At 35.8% G+C, this 25,166-nt stretch overlaps 1 protein-coding gene across 2 annotated transcripts in view; it reads right to left on the bottom strand.

Moving 5' to 3' along the window:
* The window catches only part of DMXL1 (Dmx like 1), a gene marked incomplete at both ends in the record, with an annotated part of 217,767 nt that overhangs the window by 118,126 nt on the left and 74,475 nt on the right, over positions 1-25,166 (bottom strand). The window contains 9 exons of one of the 2 annotated variants that reach the window (XM_080698415.1): positions 359-524; positions 1,473-1,570; positions 2,987-3,156; positions 6,381-6,488; positions 8,220-9,905; positions 12,439-12,648; positions 12,931-13,050; positions 21,323-21,425; positions 21,505-21,594. In XM_080698415.1, coding sequence (XP_080554541.1) covers positions 359-524; positions 1,473-1,570; positions 2,987-3,156; positions 6,381-6,488; positions 8,220-9,905; positions 12,439-12,648; positions 12,931-13,050; positions 21,323-21,425; positions 21,505-21,594 — 2,751 coding nt within the window. The remainder of the gene's footprint in view (positions 1-358; positions 525-1,472; positions 1,571-2,986; positions 3,157-6,380; positions 6,489-8,219; positions 9,906-12,438; positions 12,649-12,930; positions 13,051-21,322; positions 21,426-21,504; positions 21,595-25,166) is intronic. The other variant, XM_080698416.1, reaches the window with a different exon arrangement.

A 25,166-nucleotide genomic window follows, 5' to 3' on the forward strand; every position in this document is an offset into this window, starting at 1 on the left:
GTTTGTGGTACTGGGGATTGAAACTCGGGACATTCTATCTCTGAGCTATACCCCCAGCCCTATTTTATTTTTTATTTTGAAATAGGGTCTCATTAAGTTGCAGAGGGCCTCACTAAATTGATAAGGCTGGCCATGAAACTATGATCCTCCTATCTCAGCCTCCCAAGTACTGGAATTACAAGTGTGTGCCACCATGCCCAGCTTAAATAACAAAATTTTTAAGTCCACTGTTAAATATTATTAGTTACTCTAGGTAACGGTTAATTATACTAAAGCTAAAATTAAAAAATAAAAATGTATGACCTAAAATTAGAGCTTAGAGGATGATAATGTATTTTTTTAAAGATTCATTCATTACCTCAATTGCATCTCTGAGGCAACCAGCTAAAAGAAAAAATGCTGCAGAATGTTCAAATCTTTGTTTGCCTAGCAAAGAAAAGGCATTCTTTAAAGCTGCTTTACGCCATCTCTCCTCCTCAAAATTGTGTCCAAAAAACTGTGTCATCCTGGTGTCTTTCTGAGATCTATAAAGAAAAGGTAAGTATGTAAATCTTGGAATACAATGTTTCTACATCAGAATTAGTCTTCCAAAGTTAGAACTTAATAGTTATGACTCAACAGAAACATATTTCAATTAATAAATTCCTATGTATTTGCTGCTCTTTTAACAATAGAATATTAAGTAAACATTTATTTTTTCATACAAGTCCCAGGGACTATTTATAAATTTTCTTTCAAACTACCAAGAAAACTTCATTAAGAACACTATAAAAATTATCATTAAATATATGAAAAATAAAGTTCTATGTTACCATTTAAACCTCATCAATAACCTCTCCCTCCTTCCCATCTAAGGATGACTTTGGTGATCAAACTCTAAGAAATTTGCAACTACTGAAAAAAATCCTGAAAGTCCTAGTCTCTTAGAAAACAGATTTGATACCATGGTTTTCTCCCACATGTCACCTGGAACCAAACCCAAAACAAATGAACTACGTATGTTAATCTCTTCCTGCTGGATGAGAGAAAAGCTCTAAGTGCATTCAACTCAGAAATAAGATGAGAGTACCCAGAAGTAAGGCAGTTTTGAGGGATAGACAGACCCATGAGCTCTCAATGGGAAAGAGGGAAAATGTTTCCAAACTCTACTAATTCAGCTTCCTTTCTACATCAAATGGAAGTTGCTGGTCTAGTGAAATATGTACTACAAAAGTATCTTGAAAAGTTCTTCAAATAAGTAAAAAATATGTTTCTGGATTGATAAATCCCAAAACAAACTGACGGGACCTCTTCAATATTCTTGTACTCTGGAAGACACCTAAGCTTTTTCTCAATAAAATCTCTCCTTAACCACAAAAATAACTAAGAATCAACATGAATTTAATAAACAAGAACAAATCTTACTTTATACATTTATTCTTATAAAGCTTTTTTATTTTGAAACACGGTTTCTTGTTTTTGTTTTTACTTACCTATACAGTCCCCAAACCACAGCTTTCTTTTTCATTGCCAAGTAAAAAATGGCAGCATCTAAAGGATCATTCTTTCTTAAAAAGGCGGCTTTGGCTACCTATAATTAGAAAATTTCAGTCAAACTTTCATAGAAATAGGTTGTGAAGTGAAAAAGTAATTTCCCTCATATAAGACTGGTATATGTTATCTATTTCAATGTTAAATAATTTTTTAAAAATATCCTGATGAAGCTGGGCATGGTGGCGCACGCTTGTAATCAACGCGCTTAGGAGGCAGAGACAGGAGGATCGTGCAGGTTCGAAGCCAGCCTTGCTGGCTTAAGAGACCCTGTTTCCAAATAAAAAAATAAAAAAAAAAATAAGTCTGGGAGTGTAGCCCGGAGGTAGAAGAGTTTCCAGGAACCCCAGTACCACATATATATATATATATATACATACACACACACACACACACACACACACATCCTTATGTATATACGTATACATATATACATATATACATATATACATATATACATACATATATACATATCCTTATGAGCCAGGCATGGTGGTGCACGCTGGTAATCCCAGCATTTGGGACCAGAGGATAGTGGTTCACAGACAGCCTCAGTACTTAGTGAGGTCCTCTGCAACTTAGTAAGACCCTGTTTCAAAATAAAGAATAAAAAACAGGGCAGGTGGTGTAGCTTGGAGGTCGAATGCCCTTGGGGTTCCATCCCCAGACCCGTAAAAAAAGAAAAATCCTCATGAACCAGCATGGTGACATATGCCTGTAATCTCAGTACTTGGAAGGCTGAGACAGGAGGATTACAGGATCAAGGCCAACCTCAGCAATTTAGAAAGACCCTCAGCAACTTGGCTAGATCCTGTTTCAAAATAAAAAATAAAATAGGGCTGGGTGTACCTTGCAGGTAGAATGCCTTTGGTTTCAATGCCCAGTAACAATAAAAAGAAATGCATATGTAGCTAGGCAAATCGACACATACCTGTAATCCCAGTACTTGAGAGGCTGAGACAGGAGGAACACAGGTCAACCTCATCAACTTAGTAAGATCCTGTTTCCAAATAAAAAGATCTGAGGGTGTAGCTAATAGGTACAATGCCCCTGGGTTCAATCCCAAGTACCAAATAAATAAGTAAATAAATAAAATAAAATAAAAAAGCACGTATGTGTGTATACACAAACTAAAGTTAAAAGCAATATATGGTAGCAGAGGATACAGAGAGATTAATAGGACTATCTTTCACTATAAGCTCTTTTGTACAGCTTTATTTTTCTAAACATAAAGTTTTTATAAAAGTCAGAAATATACTGCTAAGCTAAGATGTCAACTAGAATTAAAATATATTTTAAATGACATTAACATATTTTGAAATATAAAGACTATTCAAAAGCACATTGCTGTTTCCAAAACAAAAGGAAGTAATAACAGAGGAAATAGAGAATGCCATTTAAACAAACATCCAAACTACATCAATTCATATATTTACACCAAAATAAACACACTTACTTTTTCTATGCATTTCCGTAAGATGCGAGTATTCCGGACCCACCACCCCACACCCATAGCTCTTAGTTCAGACCAGGTGGGATCATCTTTTTGCATTGCTGGCAACATGTTCAGCAATTCTTCTTCTGCTACTGAGTGAAATGCCCAAGCAAAATGACTAGTAGACAGGCCTGAAGAAATGTCAAAAATAATGTTTATAAGAAATATGAACATGATTATAATGATTATCAAAAATACATATATTTGCAATGTATCTGTATAAACTTTTATGAGATTCATAAGTATTTTTAATTTGTTTGTTTTGGGTACTGGAGATTGGACCCATGGGCATTCTACCTCCATGTCATACCCTTAGCCTATTTTATTTTGAAACAGGGTCTCACTAAGTTGCTGAGTATATCACTACATTTCAAAATTAGCCTGAAACCTATAATCTTCCTCTCTCAACCAGGGGCATCTACTTCAGAGCTGCACCCCCAGCCCTACTTTTTATTCTTTATTTTGAAACAGGGTCTCACTGAATTGCAAAGGGCCTCACTAAGCAGCTGAGGCTGATAGGGAATCGCAATCCTCCTGTCTCAGACTCCCAAATGCTGAGATGACAAGTGTGCGCCACTACACCTAGCCATACTTAATTTTTAAGACTGTTGAAAGTATGAGTTATTTATTATTCTTTGTACTCCAAACAACTCTGCCACTCCAATGAGAAATATTTTATATAATTAACATGCATTTCTTTAAAAAGATACAAAAATGCTTATGGCAAATGCTAGTATGTTGTAGCATTTTTGTTGTCTTGCTATTACCTATGTTCCTCTTTAGAAAATGAGAAACACTTAAAGCATTACTGTATATTAGAACCCTTCACTCAAAGTTACTTCTCAGTTTCCTTTGATCAACATTTGTTTTATGCATTTAATTCTATGGAATTAAAGAACATTAAAAAACATATAGTTTTATTGCTAAGTATATTCCCTTGGGGAAGTTACTTAGTTTCTTACTGCCTAAATTCCTTCATTTATAAAATATGAATAATTATGGTCCTACCATATTACATAGTTTGATGGGTTAAGTGAAATAATTTAGTTAAAAGAATTTAGAATGTAATCTAGCCAATATTGTTTTTACACTATATCATTATGTTGATAAGATATGTATATTTAACAGAAGCTATATTTATGTCAGCAGCCTACTGGCCTGCATATGTGGTATTTATTGCTCAGTTTTTATTTTGTCCTTTCATGGCAAAACAAAACAAAACAAAACAAAAACCATAAGGGAAGAACAGATGATTAATTTAAAGATATGGCTCTGAGATAAATGGCCTAAAGAATAATCTACTTTCCTTGAAGGGATTTAGCACTCTTGTGTTCACTGAAGCACTGTTTACACTGCAGCAATATCTATGAGGTAGAAACAATCTAAATACCCATCAACAGATAAATGGACTTCTCAAATGTGGTTAAATACATAATGGAGTACTAACAAACCTTAAAAAGGGAAATTTTGCAATATGTAACAACACTGATGAACCTTGAAGTCATTATGCTAAATATGAAATTAACTATGAACAGAAAGACACATAATGAATCGTTCTACTTCTATGAGGTATCAAAATTGTCAAATTCATAAAATAGGGGAATAAAAGCCCCTGGTGGTTACCACGGACTGGGGAGCGGGGCACGTGGAAAATTACTAATCAATAGGCATAAAGTTCTGTCCAACAAAATGAATAAACTCTAGACATTACCTAGAATTGTGCATATAGTCAATAGTAATGTTCATCTATAAATTTGTTAGTATCATGGATTTTAAGTAGTGTTCTTATCAAAATTAAAAATAAGGTGTATCTTTGTCCTCTTTTGTCACAAAACCCATGAAAAAAAGATAATAATAAAAACTGACACTGTAATCCTATCTCTCAAGTATTGTGTTATAGGTGTGTGCTTATCTCTGTGCCTGGCTCTTTTTTTAATTCTTAATTGTTCTACATATAAAAGTTTTTTCAAAATGTTATTAGGGCACAACATAGTGACACATACCTGCTATCCCAGTAATCAGGAGGCTGAGCCAAGAGGATAACAATTCCACCACAAGCCTCTACAACTTAGCAAGACTCTCAACAAAACAAAACAAAGACCAACTATGAACTGTCTCCTTTAAACCCACTTTAAATATAAAGACAGATATAGACTAAAATTTAGTGGATGGAAAAGATTTAGCATACCAATTATTAATCAAATGAAATCAGGAGTACCTGTATTCATTCTAAATATAGCAGACTTGAAGTCATGCATAAAGAAGAGCATTACATTATTAAAAAAAAAAAAAAAAAGACCAGCTGGGCATGGTGGCACATGCCTGTAATCCCAGTACTTGGAAGGATGAGACATGAGGATTGTATATTTGAGGCCAGTCCCAGCAACTTAGTGAGATTCTGTTTGAAAATAAAAAATAAAAAATAACTGGGAGTGGCTGGGTGTGGTGGTGCACACTTATAATCCCTGCGCTCGGGAGGCAGAGACAGGAGGATTGCACAGGTGGCTTAAGAGACCCTGTTTCCACATAAAAAAGTATAAAAATAGGTCTGGGAGTGTAACCCGGAGGTAGAAGGGTTTCCAGGAACCCCATTACCACCAAAAAATAAAATAAAATAACTGGGAGTGTAAGCTAAGTGACAGAACACCCCTGAGTTCAATTCCTAGAACCACAAAAAAATAAAAGAGATCAACTCTTCAAGAAGACTTAAGAGTCTTTTGTTAGTTATGAAAAATGGATTAAAGACTTAACATAGATCTGAAACTATAGAACTACTGGAAGAAAACATAGAGCTCCACTATAGAACCCCGATATGGATATGACCCTATAAGAAAAAAATACTTGCAATCTATATATACAATAAGGGTAAATATCCAAATATGTAAGGAATTCAAGAGCAAGAAAATAAATAACTTTATTTAAAATGAGCAAATGTTCCGATATACATATTTATCTTAAGAAAGATGAATGGCCAACATATACATAGAAAATGCTTAGCATCTCTAAATAATCATAGTGCAAATTAAAACTAAAATGAAAACCAGGTGTGGTGGCACATGCTTGTAATCCCCATGCTTGGGAAGCTGAGACAGGAGGATCACACAGGTTCAAAGCCAGCATCAGCTACTCAATGAGGCTCTCAACAACTTAATGAGACCCTGTTTCCAAATAAAGTATAAAGTTCTCAAGTTTCTCTTTTTCTATTTGTCTTACTTCCCTGTAATATATTACTATCAAAATCAGCTGGGGGTGTAGCTTAGCGGTAGAATGCATGCTTGCTTAATACATGCAAGGCCCTGAGTTCCATACACAGCACACGCCCACCTTCTCCCCTGCAAAAAGATATCAAAATCACCTTGGTGAAGGAGTTGAGCTCTACAGGCTGGAAGGGAAGTTGTAAGAAAGGCATGGAGTCGAACAGCCAAAAGAAATTTTAACCCACATTCATCAAGTGTTTCTCCACCTACAATCATAAAAAAGTATTTTTATTTGTAGAAGACTATTTTATTAAAATACATATTAAAATTTCTAACAATCACTATATGTTATAGCATTAGAGACACATAACGAAATTTTTAAACAGAAAAAAAATTATGTCTAAAATATTTTGCAATTTTTTTCTACACAATTTTACATTATAGGAAAAAGCCAAATAATTGAAGAAAATAATAAAAAGAATGAGTTAACTCAAGACTTATCAATATTCTTTATAATCTGATCTCCTCTCATCTGAATCTTTTAAAATTAAAATGTAATTTAATTTTTAAGTGGTTTAATCTCCACAGCATTATTGTAGTAATTGCAACAGTGATTCAAATCATATACCCAGCCAAGCATGGTGGCATATGGCTATAATCCTAGTACTTGGGAGGCTGAGACAGGAGAATTGCAGGACTGAGACCAAACTCAACAACTTAGCAAGGCCTTCAGCTAAATAGTGAGGCCCTGTTTCAAAATAAAAAATAAGGATGAAGGTATAGCACAGAGACTGAATAGCCTCTGGGTTTAATCTCTAGCACCACACACATATGCACACACACAAAATCATATAAATATACCAATAATTTGCTACTAACACTGGAAGAAATCACTTTTTGTTAGTACAGGTGGATTTTTACTTCAAACAATTAAAAATATTAAATATCTGTATCATATCCACAACATAAATAGTATTACAATAAAAAACATATTTACTAGCTGGGTGTGGTGGCACATGCCTATAATCCCACTACTTGGCAGGCTGAGACAGGAGGATTGCAGGTTGAAAATCAGCAACTATTTAGACTCTCATCAACCATATGAGAACCTGTTTCAAAATAAAAATACACAGGGCTGGGGGTGTAGCTTGGAGGGAGAATACCCCTGAGTTCAATCCCTAGTATCACAGACACACAAAATATATACATATACAACTATACTGGTAAAACCCAAGTACAAGTTTCAACTTACTTTTTCTTTAATTTAGACTATATAATTGTTACTTTTGTCCTAAATTTACTCATTTAGTCTTTACTTTCTTTTTTAGCTTAGTTCAAAGACCACACTCTCTCTATATATATGGCTGAACTTGTTATTTTCACTTCTTATCTGAGATTTAATGGTAATTATTTCATATTTTGTTCAAAACTCAGGTTATTTTATTAAAAATGCTCTCTGGGTGTTGAGATGTTGTGATTTTATTATGCTTTTATTTGTTACTCTAAGTAGAAATATCCACTAATGCTAGTTTTTCAAAACATTCAAATTTTTTAAAAATATAGTTTTACAATGCTAGGAAAGATAACAGAAACCATCTTATTTTCAGGAACCTAAAATACTTAATAAAAATCTGTTGGCTAGGGTATAGCTTGGTGTGAGAGCACTTGATAAATATATGAGACCCCAAATTCAATCCCTAACACTGTAAAAGAAAAAAAAAAAAAGGATCAGTTAACTTTGGCTACACTCAAAAAGATTCAGCTAGGTTTTTTATATTATTAAGCAGACAATTAGCATATGAGTCTTTGTGCACTTCCTCTGAGTACTATGATTTACTGGGTAAATAGTATTTATTGACATTAAAACTTGTGAAAACAATTTAAAGAAGTGTTCATAGTATCATTATAATAAAATTATTTAAAATCATTTTCTGCAAAAACAGGTACAAATATTATCATCAATTTTTCCTCCAATCCTGTATAGAATTTAGTTTTACCTTGACTTCTGTCTCTGCTTTCTCCAATATCAGTACTTGTAGTTGCAATTGTATCTGCTAATGCCATCAAGGACATCTGCTCCATCCGGCTGAGTCCTGGTAAACTAGAATGAAGTAAGTGCCCAGAAAGAACTTCAGCATGCTCAGGACCAAAATAAGTTGGACCATATTGTGAAAGGTCAATAACTCTGGGCTTTATATTTTCTTCATCTGTCTCTAACACATGAGTATCAGGCAGTGGAGCTGAAATCTGAAAAAGCTCATCATAATTTTCTTTTGACAACTGGTTTGATTTATTTAAGGAACTCTCATTACTAGATTTCTCCATAGATGAGTAACAGCTATCATCATCTGCTGCCAGTAAGGCATATAATGGAAGTGGAGGGACAGAATCTATTTCTGTGTAATCTGTATTTTCAGCTTTGTTGAATGCTTGGGGATCTCTGGTAGTGCTTCCACTAGCACTGATGGTGAGAGACCTAAGGCGGCGTTCATGATTGGAGTCAGCTTCATTCAGAGCCACAACTTCCCCAGCAATACACTTGACAAGATGTGACAAGATGGCTTTTGCTCTCCGAACTTTTCCAAGATCCATGAGCTCCAAAAGCTGCAAGGGATGGTACTGTGGTAAAGTTGGGGAAAGTACATGAGCTGCTTCAAAAAGACCTGAATCTTCCATATCCACTGAAGGATCAAATGCAGTTTTCTTTCCACAAATTTTTTGTGCAAGACTGGTCATGGATCGAGTCAAAGTTTTCTTTGGAGGATGTAACCCCGAATTTGATGAATTACTCTGTTTCATTAAACTTAGTATAGATGGTGTACTTCCACTATATGAATCTGTTATAGCAGGTTCTTGCTTAGAAGAAGGCTGCCATTGGGAATATACATGCATTTCACAATCCATTCCTACCACAAGGATGCCATCCCGGACCCATGATAAAGAAACAGGAAAAGGTGGGGAGCCTTCTACCGAAGAAACTAAGTCCACACTTCGTAATAGTACAAATTTAGACAGAGGCACAACTTTAGTATTGTCCAAGAGAGGAAATGCCAGGCCTTCCTTACCAGTCTGTTCTTGTACCTTGCCAGCCAGGGGTCCATACATAAAAAGTTTTGATCCAATTCCTACTGTCAGGATATGAGAGCCATCTTCTCTAGACATCCAATCTAAATGAACTAAATGTTTTGTGGTTGGTGTGATACATTCTTTACTAAATAAATATGCCTCTTGTTTATTATAGGCCACTAAATTGCTATCAATACTAATACCAGAATCCAACACTGTGTTTAGCTCATCTAAATGAATTGTCTGTTCAAGGACCCAACAAGAACCTCCTGTAGATTCACATTCAAAAATACTTACATGCATCACATAGTCCTGAGAAGACTTACTATTAGATGCAGGCTGCTTATAAGCTACAGCTAAGCGATTTGTATGTGCACAGCTAACTTCTACAGGCCTACCAGGTACAGTTATACTACTATTGCTCTGAAGTCCATCTTCAATGAGTAATGGCCATTCTTCCCAAATGTATGTCAGATCCATTTTTCCATTCTTTGATGCAGCAGATTCTCCAGTTGTTACTCTGCATCTCCAGAATCTTACTTTCTCATCTGAGCATGAAGTTGCCAATAAATAAGGAGCACTGCATACTGGATATATGGAAGAAGAACTCAGATGTCCTAAAAACAAAATTAACCCATTAAAAACAAATCAAGCATGGTAAAAAAAACAACTTGTTTTTCTGTACTAAAGGTTTTAGCCCTTTTGTATGAATTACAGTTAATAATATAAGTCTATGCTTAGTTTAAGGCTCAACAAGATTAGAAAGAGGTTTTTAATGAGATCACAAAGGTATATTTTAAAAATCACCATGACTTAGAACTGAAAAAGAAGGCAGAAAATTTACTTCCTTCTTGTATTTTATAGGTAAGAACTTGTGGCCAAAGCCTTTATCTTGTGCTTGAATGTAACAACTAAACTAAGGCAGTATTAGAAACCTGAGTTCTTGTTCTGATTCTGAATCTAGCATCATTTCACACCTCTTCACTAGTTTTATACATTACTACAAAACTCATTTTAAAGATATCAATGCATTTCAACATTCTCTGACTCCTTGCTCATTTTTTCAAAACAAATGTGAATGGCCAATGCTTATGTAAGCTATGATAGGGCCTATCATGACTGAGGCATACTTAATAAAAGTAATGTGAAGAAGATTCTTAAGTAGAATTCAACATTTTCTCAGGCTTAAACTAATCATATAGTATTAGTTTCTTAAAACAGGGTTTGGCAAATTTAAAGGGCAAGATAATAGTAATTAGATCTGTTAGCTATTGGGTCTCTACTGCAACTACTCTGCCAATGTTGGGCAAAAATATCTGTACATAATAGTGAACTATAAATAGATGTGGCTGTGTTCCAACCAAACCTATTTACAAAAGTTGGGTAACCTATAATTTGCTGACCTCTATCCTAAACTATTACATATAAACTACTAATTGGTACAATATACAGATATTATATAATGTATTTCATCACATTTTTAAAATAAATTTTATCATAACTGTAGCAGTTGTTTAAAAATAAAGCCCTCAAAGAATATAGCAAAATTACAACAGGATGCACTTACCATTACCTATCAATTTCTCTGAACTGAATATAGTATAACTTTTTTTGTTTTTCAATAGTATTGAAAGAAAACTGTCTTGATAGCTATATTTAGGTTCCCTTTATTTAGGAACCTAACTGGAGTCTAGTAGTAAAAGACTGTTCTGTTATGGCAAGAAAACACAACTCTTCAAATTATATCAATACAAAAGTAATTCTTTTTCAAACTTTAACATTCCTTTAATCGATGCATTTTTTAAATTAAAATATACAAAGAAGCAGAATGTAAAAGAGAACTGTTCATAGCCCAACTCCTGAAAACTTCACATTAGGAAAAGATTAAGTATGTCATAACCAGGGAAAATGAACAGCATTCAAATAGTCAAAAACATGACAGAGAAGTAGAAAAGGACATACTTTGGCTATGAAAATGATGGATGCTTTATTGATACTCTTAATCTGCTAGAACAGTGGTTTATGATCTTTAGTATGTATGAAAATCACAATTTTATTTTTATTTTTTATTTTTGGTGGTACTGGGGTTCCTGGAAACCCTTCTACCTCCGGGCTAAACTCCCAGTCCTATTTTATATATTTATTTGGAAACAGTGTCTCTTAAGCCAGCAAGGCTGGCTTCGAACCTGTGAGATCCTCCTGTTTCCGCCTCCCAAGCACGGGGATTGCAAGCGTGTGCCACCATGCCCGCTGAGAATCACAATTTTAAATCCAATATAAGGATGATAAAACACATATCAAGAGGCTGGGCTTGGTGGCACACGCTTGTAATCCCCGCGCTTGGGAGGCAGAGACAGGAGGATCGCGCAGGTTCGAAGCCAGCTGCGCGTGCTGGCTTAGGAGACCCTGTTTCCAAATAAAAAATGTAAAAAGTAGGTCTGGGAGTGTAGCCCAGAGGTAGAAGGGCTACCAAGAACCACAGTACCACACACACACACACACACACAAAAAAAAATCAAGACCAACACACTGCATGTGGCTCCAAGCAATTACTAACAATTATATCAAAGTTGGCAAAATAAGGTACAACTTATATCTATTCTAGAAACTTCTACTTTGTCTCACCCAAAAGAACAATGAGGCTGTTTTTTAAAACAGAATCAGTATTTAAGTACTTCAAAATATATTTCTTTCTCTCTCTGTAATCACAAGTATTGAGATACTACTGATTTTGTATGTTCTTTTCCCTTTGAGACAAAATAACATATAATAGAGACAATTTGTTGAATTTGTTTCCATATTTATTTCCTTCCAGTTTGATTTAATTGTTGGTACTTAAGTTATAAAACAATAAACATTATTTGTTTTTTATACATATTTATTTCAGCTTACAGTTATAAGTAGGTATAAATGTAGATTTGGATTTGGTATTTTGCAAAAATAAAAATACTAGCACTGATTCATAAATGTCAGAGTAATCTGAAAATATAATAAGAAATTTAAAAGTCTTCAACTTAGGATAATTAAAATTATTATTTCTATTTCTGTTTCTGTGTGGATTTCAGAGATAGTTTCAGAACCTATTTTTAAATATCCAGTAAACACCCATGGTTACAAAGTTAAGTTAGTCTTTTCATAAAATTCACAAACCTGCTGATGGCTTAATACTTATTATCTCAACTCCTTCTGGCAACTGCAACTCTTGGCTATACACCATTTCTGAATATAGAGACAACCTGCTGGTACTCTGAAGATTTTCTCTGCAAGCCTGATATTTCTGTGAAAAAGGAGACAGTATCTTCTCTGGAGAAGAAGAATAATGTTCTTCTGATTCAGATATTTTTGTGTCTACTTTTTCATCTATAAAACATGAGAAAAAGAACAAAAAACTGGAAGAAATTCTATAATAATTACAGCTATTACAATTTATAAGCAAAACTGCCTCATAAAAGATAAAATAGGAAACATATTAAATATGTGTTACAGCAAGAAAATGAGAAAATTATTTTGATTTTTATATTAAACTCCAATTATCCAATTATATAAGAATGGCTTTAAGAAATATGACCTGAACTTCTAATCATGTATAATTTGTTAATATTTAGATTAGACCTAAAGTTACTAATAAAAAAAAAAACTCACCAATTGAGACAGGAATTGACTTTAAATGTAAATTCCACATGTGTAATAGTGAGCGGCTATCTCGAGTGTATTCTATTACAACTAGGAAGAACTTTTCAGAAAATCCATTAGGTGAGCTGCCTGTTAATATTAGTGAGATATTTCATTATTAACATAGATAAATGATACAACTTACTAATACATCAAGGTAAAGTAATTGTATTAAAAAAAATTCCCAAGGATTCCAAAGGCAAAGTGGCAGTATAGATTATACTCAACTTCTTTCCAACATAATTTGTATTAACTTAAATCTTAATGCCGGGTGTGGTGGCACACGATTGTAATCCCAGCATTTGGGAGGCTGAAACTGGTGGATCTTAGTTGTCAGTTGACAGTTTAAGCTACTTAGTGAGGCCCTCTGAACTTAGTGAGACCTTGTTTCAAAATAAAAAATACAAACATAGGGTGGGGGTCGAATGCCCCTGGGTTCCATCCCCAGATCCGAAAAAATAAACAAATAAAAATTTTTTAAAAAGACTAAAATATAGTGCTGAAGCCCAGGCATGGTGGTGCATGCTTGTAATCCCAGCATTCGGGAGGTGGAGACCAGAGGATCATGGTTTGTGGACAACCTCAGCTACTTAAGGAGGCCCTTGGCAATTCAGTGAGACCCTATTTAAAAAATAAAGAAACTAGCCGGGCGTGGTGGCACACACTTGTAATCCCCGCACTTGGGAGGCAGAGACAGGAGGATCACGCAAGTTCAAAGCCAGCTGCGTGCACTGGCTTAGGAGACCCTGTTTCCAAATTTTAAAAAATGTAAAAATAGGTCTGGGAGTGTAGCCCGGAGGCAAAAGGGCTTCCAGGAACTCCAGTACCGGAAGGAAGAAAGGAAGAAAGGAAGGAAGGAAGGAAGGAAGGAGAAACTAGAGCCAGGCGTGGTGGCGCACACTTGTAATCCCAGCGCTTGGGGAGCTGAGACAGGAGGATTACACAGGTTCAAATCCAGCCTCTGCTACTTAGGCTCTCAACAACTCAGTCAGACCCTGCTTACAAATAAAATATAAAATAGGACTGGGAGTATAGCCTAGAGGTAGAAAATCCCCTAGGTTCCACCCCCAGTACCACAAATAAAATAAAAATAAAAATAAAAAAATAAAGTAACTAAAAAATAGGGCTTGGGGTGTAGCTCAGAGGTATGAAGCTCCTGGGTTCCATCCCCAATACCACACACACAAAAAATAGTGATGGGGATATAGCTTGGAGGTACAATGCCCTTGGGTTCCATCCTGAGTATCACAAAAAATAAAAACTTTAAAAAATTTTATGCATCCAATACTTAAGTTTCACTTTATAACTGACAGGCTTAAAAAGTCTATCACAGTCATCACTATCAAATGTTCACAGAGTAGCTGGATGCACAGAGTAGGTCAGTACTTAGAATGGCTGAGAAAGGTTTGAGGCCAGACTGTGGTAACTTGGCAAGGCCCTGTTTCAAAAATGAAAATAAAAAAGCCTGAGGGTATAGCTCAGTTGTAGAACTATATAATATATCACAATGAAAATTGTGTTGCTAAACTTTTTCAAAGTCAGTCAGTCCTCTAAATGGAATGACTCATTCATGAAGCAGAGCTAATGACCAAAATATAAGTATTCAGAATTCTTCATATTATTCAAGAAGTTTCCTTATTCTACACTATATAGGTTAAGTAGCACAAAGTTACTCAAAATAAGTAAGTAAATGTATCTAAAATTAATCATAAAATCAGTGGTTCATTATTGTATTTTCTTGAAACATTAATCCAAGTTTTCTTCACTGTAAGCAATTCTTGATTATATACCAAATTACATAAAAAATTAATTAAGCTGACATGGTGGCACATGCTTGTAATCCCAGCATTCAGGAGGCTGAGACTGGAAGACTGTGGTTCAGAAAAAAGCCTCAGCTACTACTTAGCAAGGCCCTCTGCAACTTAGTGGGACCCTATTTCAAAATAAAGAATAAAAAATAGGACAGGGGGTGTAGCTCAGAGGTCAAATTCCCCTGGGTTCCATCCCCAGCCCCACAATAAAAGAGAAAAAAATTAATTTAAAAACAGCATAAATCATAGAACATGTAAAAAAAAAGAGTATTATTTGCACACAAAGATTTTGCCCTTTTAAATTTATATAGAAAAAAAATTTTCAAAAGAGCATTACATAAAAGAAAGACAACCATATCTTAAGTCTTCTGGGGACTTCCGGGAAAACGGCGACCGAGAAAAGCGGGGCTTAAGAGCCCGGCTAACAACCAATCTCCATTACCACAAAATCAGCACCTTTCATAGTCAGAAAACACCATCACCAGAGAAAAAAAACAATCACCAGGATCCAGAGAGAAAGCGGACTGAGAACAGAGCTCAGAGCCACAGAGGAGATACACCGGCCTCACACCCAAGGACGTGGCAGCAGCGCCATACTGCCGGCGGCAGCGGCAACTTCACCGGACGGCTACAGCGAGCCGAGGTGAGCCGCTGCGGAACAGCCAGGCGGGATTTTTCAGCGCAGGAAGCATCTAAAGCTCCCAGTGGCTGAGCTCTGCACACGCTGCAGGGACTTAGAGTGGAACTCAAAACCAAGAAGAAATAAGCCAGCCTCACAGCCAAAGGCGTGGCAGTGGCGCCATATTGCCACCGGCGGCAGCAGCAACGAATTCACCGAATCCAGTACAGCTACATCTGCGAACTCAAGAACAGTGAGTCAAATTGCGGGCCCCAGAGGAGAAATCCCAGTACTGTACTCCCTGGGACTTGACCCAGTGGGGGAGTGGCGGTGGCAGAGATAGCACACCATAGGAGAATGCCCAACCTGGCACCCCCCAGAGTCTAAAGCAGCCTCTATCGACTCCCTGGGTCGGAGACTCTGTGATACAACCCAATAAAGAAGTAGTGGGGTCAGAGATACTATAGACTCGAGATCCAGAGCACCATAAGCGAAGTCATAGTGACCCAAGGGAAGAACCCAAAGAAGGCACAAACTTCCGAAATCATGGGAAAGAGGAATAACACTGGAGCAATGAATGCCCACAACCCCACAACATCAGAACCCGATAAAACAGAAAATCAGAGATTTCTAGAAGATCAAATCAGGAAAATAACTGTAGAAATAATAGAGGTGCTTCGAAAAGAATTCAGAGAGAGCCAAAAAGAGATAAAGGATGCAATTAGTCAAGTAAAGGCCTCAATTCAAAGCATGAACAACCGATTAGACCACATGGAGAATAGAATCTCGCTCTTAGAAGATGATCATTCCAAAAATGAACGCATAGTTCCTAATCTAGAAAAAAATATCCGACAGTAGGAATCTGACATTGAAGAAATATGGGCCCATTTTAAGAGAGCTAACCTAAGAATAACTGGAATAGAGGAGGGAAAAGAAAGTGAAACCAAAGGGATCAACAATCTCTTCAAGGAAGTAATAGCAGAAAATTTTCCAAACATAGAGCAAGAGGTCGATACACAGGTCCAGGAAACTTATAGAACTCCCTTTGGACAGGATCGGAGAAGAGGATCGGAAGCCAAGCAGAGAATCTTAAAGGCAACAAAAACAAAGGACCAAGTGACATTCAGAGGCAAACCAATTAGAATCACTCCAGACTTCCCAATCCAAGTCATGAGAGCCAGAAGGGCTTGGAGTAACATATTCCAAACTCTGAAAGAAAACAACTTCCAGCCAAAAATTTCCTACCCAGCAAAACTTTCTATCAAATTAGATGGAAAAATAAGAAGCTTCCATGACAAACAGAAACTGAAGGAATTTATGTCTTCATAACCAGCGCTAGAGAAAATACTCAAAGAGATTAACTACAAAGAAGAAATAGTAATACACCAGAACCAGAGAAACAAGATTTTCCATCCAACAGACAACTAAGATTGGTTATCTGTGGAGATTCATTATTTATGTTAGTCTTCTACCTATCTCTAAATTGTATTGTTTGCCTTTATTGTTGTTAATTTTTAGGATGTCTAGTTGGAATATTAATATACCTTCAGATATAGCATTTGGAAATATTTTATCCCATTCTATTAGTAACTGTTAACTCTGTTTACATTGTTTTTGGATATACAATTTTTTTTATTTTTTAGGGAGTTTGTATACTCTTCTGATGCCTGTGCCACTGAAATCATATCCAAGAAATCACTGCCAATTTCAATGTTGTGAGATTATATGACCCAGATTTTCTTCTAAAAGTTTATAGTCTTAAGATTTATATTTAGGTCTTTTATCTATTTTGAGTTAATATTTGTATATGGGATTAGGTAAGGGTCCAATTTTATTCTTTTCCATGTAAGTATTATTTTTCAACAATATTTAGTTAAAAGATTATTATTTCCAACACCAAATGTTCGTGGAAACCTTTTCAAAAATAACTTGACAATATAGGAAAGAATTTAGCTCTAGGCTTTTATTTAACTCCAATGGTTTATATATCTGCCTTTAGAACAGTACTACACTGTTTCAATTATTGTAGCTTTATATGGTTTGAAATCAGAAAATATTTATCTTCTAGCTTTGTTCTTTTTCGAGATCATTTTGCGTATCTAGAATCCATACTCCATATTAGGATAGATTTTTTTTCTGAAAAATAAATATATAAATATATGATAGTTTCACCTAAAAAAATAGAAAAAAATATTCTCTGGTAAGAAAGAAAGTAAAAAGAAATATTGAAATGTTATCTTTAAGTCATCAAAAGCTTGGTATCAGACAAATGAAACTGTTATGTGAAATTATCATTTTTAATTTTGGATAAATTGCTATAATACTAGATGTCAACCACTAAGCCAAGCATGGGAAAGAGGGATGGGGAGAGAATGGGGTGGGGATTGGGTGGGGGCTGACTTGGCGATGTGTGCATGTATGTCTACAAAAGTTTGTATCCCACTATGATGTATGGATACAGTGCACCAATAAAAAAAAAAGAAAAAAAAAGAAAGAACAAAACAAAACAAAAAACAAACAAACAAACAAAAAAGTCTTCTGGATTAGGAGACTAAATGAAAGGGTAACTTTGATAATGTATTTGAAGTGTGTTAGGTATTCAAATTATAAGAATTAGAAAAAAAAGGAGAACGAAATTATAGCAAAATAAAAGTCAATCTTATTTTTATAGCAGTATTAAGAAAGAATGCCCCAATAATGATAATAAATGTAAAATTCTTTTATTCTTAACAACATAGTAAAAGAAGATGAGTTTCTGAATAAAGTAATTAAGAATTACCTGGCCGGGCACAGTGGTGCATGCTCATGATCCCAGTACTTGCAAAGCTGAGACAGAAGGATCTCAGGTTCATGACCAGCCTCAGCTACTTAATGAGGCCCCGCACAACTTAGTGAGACTCTGTTTCAAAGTAAAGAATAAAAAATAGGGCTGGGGATGTAGCTCGATAATCAAATATCCCTGGGTTCAATCCCCAGTGTTGCAATAAAGGGGGAAAAAAAGAATTCTCTAGAAAAATTACAGTTTTAGAAAGGAATTAAAAATTTAAGAATCTTATCAGGAGGCTGAGACGGGAGGATAGCATTTTTCGTATAGCCTTAGCTACTTAGTGAGAACCTCTGCAACTCAGTAAGACCCGGTTTCAAAATAAAAGAATAAAAAATAGGGCTTGGGTGTAGCTTGGAGGTTGAATGCCTAGGTTCCATCCCTAGACCCGAAAAAAAAAAAAAAATTAAGAATCTTAGAGATTTTCTAGCATTCTTAGAGAATGCTAGAAAAATGAAGAACAACGGCAAAATTGACCTTTAATTTTTCTTCAAAATTTTTAGTTTAAAGTGAATTGAGCTGAGCATGGTGGTGCACACTTGTAATCCCAGCGCTTGGGAGACTGAGACAGAAGGATCGCACAGGTTCAAAGCCAGCCTCAGCTACTTAGTGAGGCTCTTAGCAACTTAGAGAGATCCTGTTTCCAAATAAAGTATAAAATAGGTCCGGGAGTATAGCTTGGAGATAGAAAGCCTCTGGGTTCCACCCCCAGTACCACCAAAATAATAATAATAATAATAATAATAGTAATAATAATAATAATAATAATAATGTGATTTGAATTGTTAGCAATATTAACATTCTTAACATTTTAATATAAAAATAAAGAACATTTTTATTTATATAAACACTATTTTATTCAATACCTGCCATCTTTACTCCCCATTTTTACCATACTTCTATCATGTTCAGAATTACAAAAGGACATGAATAAAGTGTATCTGCTTAGTTCAAGAAATTTTAAGAAAAATGATAGAAAACTAAGTAAAAGCGGTATTAGCTGGGCGTGGTGGCACACGCTTGTAATCCCAGTACTTGAGAGGCCGAGACAGGAGGATCACACAGGTTCGAAGCCAGCCTCGGCTACTTAGTGAGGCTCTCAGCAACTTAGTGAGACCCTGTTTCCAAAGCAAAATATAAAATGGGTCTAGGAATGTAGCCCAGAAGTAGAGGCCCCTGGGTTCCATCCCCAGTACCACTAAAAACAAAACAATAGTAAGAAACTGGATGCTCAACATAAAAGTGTAGAACTCTAAGGAATACCTCTCAAAAGAGAAAAACAAAAAATTTTTAGAAAAAGACATACAAGAAAATTGCTTTATAAGACTTTAGTCTTCAGGAAAATCATTCTGTGTGTGTGTGGGGGGGGGGATGCTCAGAATGGAACCTTGGGACCTTCTAGTTCCAAGCTATACCCACAGCCCTTTTATTTTTTATAGTGAAATAGGGTCTTGCTATGTTGCTAGGAACCTCATTAAATTGCTGAAGCTGGCTTCAAAACTGCAATCTTTCTGTCTCAGCCTCCCAAGTACTGAGATTATAAGTATGCACCATCAGGCCTAGTAGGAAAGTATTCCTGAGTTTAATTTGGGTATGTAATTCAGACTAATGACCAAGATTTTTTAGCTCTATTTTCCTCATGCAAAGTATAAGTTAATGGTTGGTTGTGCTTATGCTTTATATTTTGTGTATGTTCCTAGAGAATTGAATTCAGGGGCATTCTACCTTTGAGCTAAAACCCAGCCCTAATTCTTACATTTTATTTGGAAACATGATCTCACTAAGCTGCAGAGGGTCTAGCTAAGTTGCCAAGGCTGGCTGCAAACCTGCGATCCTCCTGTCTCAGCCTCCCAAGTACTGGTATTACAAGCATGCACCACCATGAATAGCTGGTTGTGAGGTTTAATTATAATTTTGTTTTATTATAAAAGTATTAAGACACTTAGTCATCAGACTTGGTGGCACAAGCCTATAATCCCATCTACTATGAATTTTGAGGCAGGAGAATCCCCAGTTAAAGGCCACCTGGGCAAAAAAAAAGGGTTTGGTGATACAGCTTCGTAGTAAGGTTCAATCCCTAGTAACGGAGAAGAAGGGAAATGGGGAGAGACACTTAGTCTTTAAATCAAGGACCTTATAAGTTGATTTTATGCTATTTCTTTAAATTATATATTTCTGAAGAAAAAAAAAACAAACAAGAATTAACCAGAGTGGTAGTGCATGCCTGTAATCCCAGCATTTGGGAGGCTAAGACAGGAGAATCACAGGTTTGAGGCCAGTCTTAGTGAATTAGTGAGATCCTCAGCAACTTATCAAGACCCCATTTTAATATAAAAAATAAAAAGGGCCAGGGGTATAGCTCAGAGGTATAATGCTCTGAATTTTATGCCCAGTACCAAAAAAATAAAAATAAAAGAACAAGTGTACGTTTTTCCAAATGCACAAGTCCCCAACCATACAAGGAGCAAAGATCAATAATAAAACACTTCTGTTATGCTTTTTAACAACATAACTGAGAAACTCCTTTAATTTCATCTATTCCTGATTAAGACTAAAATAAGCCAGAAGCAGTGGCATGTGCAGGTATCCCCAGCTATGGGGGAAGCTGAAGAAGGTGGATTACTTGAGCCCAGGAGTTTAAGGCCAACCTACACAATACAGTCAGACTCTGTCTAAAACTTAATAAATAATATAAAGAGACAGCAATATTTACAATAAAGTAACAAACTTGCAAAGAACATTTTTAACTGGAAATAGTATGAAACATCAATTCATCTTTTTATCTTAATTTTTTGTGTTTATGTATGTGCGCTAACGTGGTGTATGTGTGTGTATGTGTTAGTTACTGGGGATGGAACCCAGTAGTATTCACCTCTAAGCTACAGCCCCAGCCCTTTTTATTTTTTGTTTTGAAACAAGATTTTGCTACGTTGCTGAGAGTATTGCTATGTTGCTGAGGCTGTCCTTGAACTTTCTAATCATCCTGTCTCAGCCTCCCATGTACTGGAACTGTGGGTGTATGCCACTATACCTGATAATTCATCTTAATGAATTAGCCTAACATACTCTTCATAGTATTTCTCATTACACAGAAAAATCATTCTTTACCTGTATCAGATAAAATGCTCTTTTTCTCCAGACTTTTCTTCTCAAGGTTGTTCAAAATGAAGTCTTCTTGAAAAACATGAAGCAGCTGGGTTTTTCTGCCATGCTAAATGTAAATAAATACCAACATAAGCAGACATATGTGTTATTTACCTAATATGAAGAAACAGAAAACTCATACTTACAAGTTTAGTAATTGGATCTAATGCGATAATGCATCCTGGTCTGGCTGTTGATTGTTGACTAACGATGTTAAACACTTCACCAACATATTTCTGTTTTTAAAAAAAAAATGAAGGTACCTTTTTACTACACAGTTAAACACAAAAGTAATTAAAAGCAAAAATATGAAAGTTCAGGTATAACAGATATAATAATTTCAAGTGGGGCTATACAAAATCTAAAATTTATCTTAATAGGAGTGAAGAGTTGCAATTTGACTAAAGAAAAACAAATGTTTGGAGCCTGACGTGGTGGCGCACACTTGTAAACCCAGTGCTTGGGAGGCTGAGACGGGGATTGAACAGGTTCGAAGCCAGCCTCAGCTACTTAGTGAGGCTCTCAGCAACTTAGTGAGACCCTGTTTCCAAATAAAGTATAAAATAGGTCTGGGAGTCTAGCCCAGAGGTAGAAAATCCCCTAGGTTCCACATCAAGTACAACCAAAAAAAAAAAAAAATGTTTGATTTGAGGAAAAATGTTTTATATTCATGAATGTGAAAGATGAACTTCAAAGACCTGGCTATGTTCTAAGAAGCAATGCTCTTTAAGCATTGATTTTTACGTGGGAAAGACAGAGCCAGAGAAACAAGTTGGCATACTAATTATATATGTTGATTCTTCAGCCACTTTTAACTTGACTACTCTAGTCAAGTTCACATTGCTAAACTCAATCGTCAATTCTCAATCTTCTTCACACCAGATACATTAGCAGAATTTAATCCTGGTGACCAGTCTCACTCCTTGAAATATTTTCTTCATTTTACTTCTATTATATATTACCTTCACTCTATTTATTGATTTTTTTTTTTTTTTTTTTTTGGTGGTACTGGGGGTAGAACCCAGAGGCTTTCTACCTCCGGGCTATACTCCCAGACCTTTTTTATATTTTATTTGGAAACAGGGTCTCACTAATTTGCTGAAAGCCTTACTAAGTAGCTGAGGCTGGCTTCGAACCCGTGCGATCCTCCTGTCTCAGCCTCCCAAGAGCAGGGATTACAAGTGTGAGCCACCACACCTGGCTACCTTCACTCTATTTTTAATAATGAGATGCTCCAACAGTCAATACTTTTATCATTTCTATTCTCTAATTCTACTCCCTTCCTTCACAATCTCATTACCCTCCACAACGTTAAGTTTTTCTATTAGCAATTCCTTATATCTTCAAGCCTACCTTCCCTCTAACCTCTAGGGACTAGCCTATTGGTTTTCTGGAATGTCAAACAAACATCTCAAAGTTAGTTATGTTCAAGGAGTCTCTGAACCTCAAAACCTGATAATTTTATATTCCTCATTTTAACCCATGGCAAGAACTGACTATTTAACCTAATGCTCAGCTACAATCCTTAGAAGCTACAATCCTCTTTTAATCTGACATACATTCATATTCAGTCCAATTCTGACTATTCAATGTTCAAAATATATCTAGAATTTGACCCAATTTTTACCTTCTCTATCATCACCACTTGCTACCATTCTTAGCCCATTTATCTCTTTCCTGGACTCCTATATTGTAAAAGCTTCCTAAATTAATCTCTCTGATTTCACTTCTGTTTTCCACATTTAATCTAGATAGCCACCAGAGTGTCCCACCTAAAACCTAAGTCAAATAATGTCACACTGTCATTCTCTTCCATTGTCTATGTTGTTCAGAGTAAATGCTGAAGTTACAATGGGCTATGAGTCTTAAATGACCTGGATGGGGTAACTTTCTGAATTTATACTTGGCTACTTTCCACTCCTTGCTCTGCTCTAGCCACAAAGATCTCCTTACTATTCATTTATATCACTAACATGCTCTGACCTCAGGATCCTTGAATTGGTTCACCCTCTTCTTGAATCACTCCTTATCCATATAGTTAGCTCCCACATCTTCTGGAGGTCTTTTTTTCAAGTAGTAGCTTTCCTTTCTTTTTTATGTATTTATTGGTTCAATGTAAAATTATACATCATAGTGAGATTCAAAGTGAAAACATACACCACTCATTTGGTGTATTTCACTCCATATACTCCCATCCCACTCCCCCTTCTCCTCTCCCTATACATGTTATGAGATTGGTAGTGAAACTTTCTTGTATGAATGTAGCCTTATTTGAACTGTCCCCTTCCTCAATTCTCATTTCTCCTATCCCCTCTTCCTTCCCCCAATCTTTTTCTACTATCTTATGATTTTTTTTTCTCATTTGAAATCCCTTTTGCTTCCTAATTTTGTCCTCTAAGCTTCCACATAAGAGAGAAAAGATATGACGCTGGGCTTTTTGAGACTGGCTGATTTGATTTAGCATATTCTCTGGTTCTGTCCATTCCCCTGCAAGTAACATAATTTTGTTCTTCTTTATTTAAAATATAAATTATATATATTTTTTATTTTTTGATGTTGGTCAATATATTCTTTTTGTAACTTTTTATTGGTGCATTGTAGTCATACAGATGTATGACAGATGTATGCATTAAGATGTATCTTAATGGAGTACAAGATAATGGAGGCATACATGCACACATCACCCAATTAGCCCTTACCCAATTCCCTCCCCACTCCCTCCCCCTCTTTCCTTCTCATGTTTGGATTAGTGATTGGCACTGACATGCTTGTTAATGTACATCATGAACATTAGAGAATTTCCCTCTTCCCCAGTCCCATCCCCTCAGGTCACCTTATTTGCTCATCTATAGCTTGTCTAGAGTTCCTCCTATGACCCATTTTCTCCCTAGCTTTCACATATTAGGATAAGCATCCAATTTCTTATTTTTTGTGACTGACTAATCTCACTTAGCATAATGTTCTCCAGTTCCATACATTTCCCTGTAAATGATGTAATTGTGTTTTTCTAAAAACACATAAATGGCTGAGTAAAATTCCATTGTATACATATCCCATAATTTTGTAATCCATTCATCTGTTGATGGACATCTTGGCTGTTTCCACAGTTTGGTAGTTGTGAATTGTACAGCTATGAACATAGATACACAAACATTAGTTTGGTAGTCTGGTTTCCATCCTTTGGGTAGATACCCAGAAGTGGTACTGCTGGATCATATGGTAAGTTTGTTTCCATTCTTGTGAGGATCCTCCATACAGTTTTCCAAAGTGGTTGCATTAATTTGCAGTCCCACCAAAAATGTATTAGAGTTCCCACTTCTCCACATCCTTGCCAGCATTTGTTGTTTTGTTTTGAATGATTGCCATTCTAGTTGGAGTTAGGTGAAATTTCAGGGTAGTTTTAATATGCATCTCTCTGACTGCTAATGATGTTGAGCATTTTCTCATACATTTATTGGCCATTTAAATTTCTTCTTTCATGAAGTGTCTATGAACTTCACTTGCTCTTTTTCTATTGGGTTGTTTTCTTAGTACTGAGTTTCTTGAGTTCTCTGTATAGTCTGTATATTAGGGCAAAAAACATTAACTGGAAAAAAGAAAGCCTATTCAACAAAAGGTATTGGCAAAACTGGTTAATCATATGCAGAAAAATGGAAATAAACTCTATTTTCTCACCCTGCACAAGAATCAATTCAAGATGGATCAAAGATTTGGAAATTAGACCAGAAACTTTGAGGCTCCTTGAAGAGGGCATAGGTCCAACACTGCAACACACAGGCACAGGTAAAAACTTTCTCAATTAGACCCC

This window comes from Muscardinus avellanarius (assembly GCF_963383645.1).
Source record: "Muscardinus avellanarius genome assembly, chromosome: 7".
NCBI lineage: Eukaryota > Metazoa > Chordata > Mammalia > Rodentia > Gliridae > Muscardinus > Muscardinus avellanarius.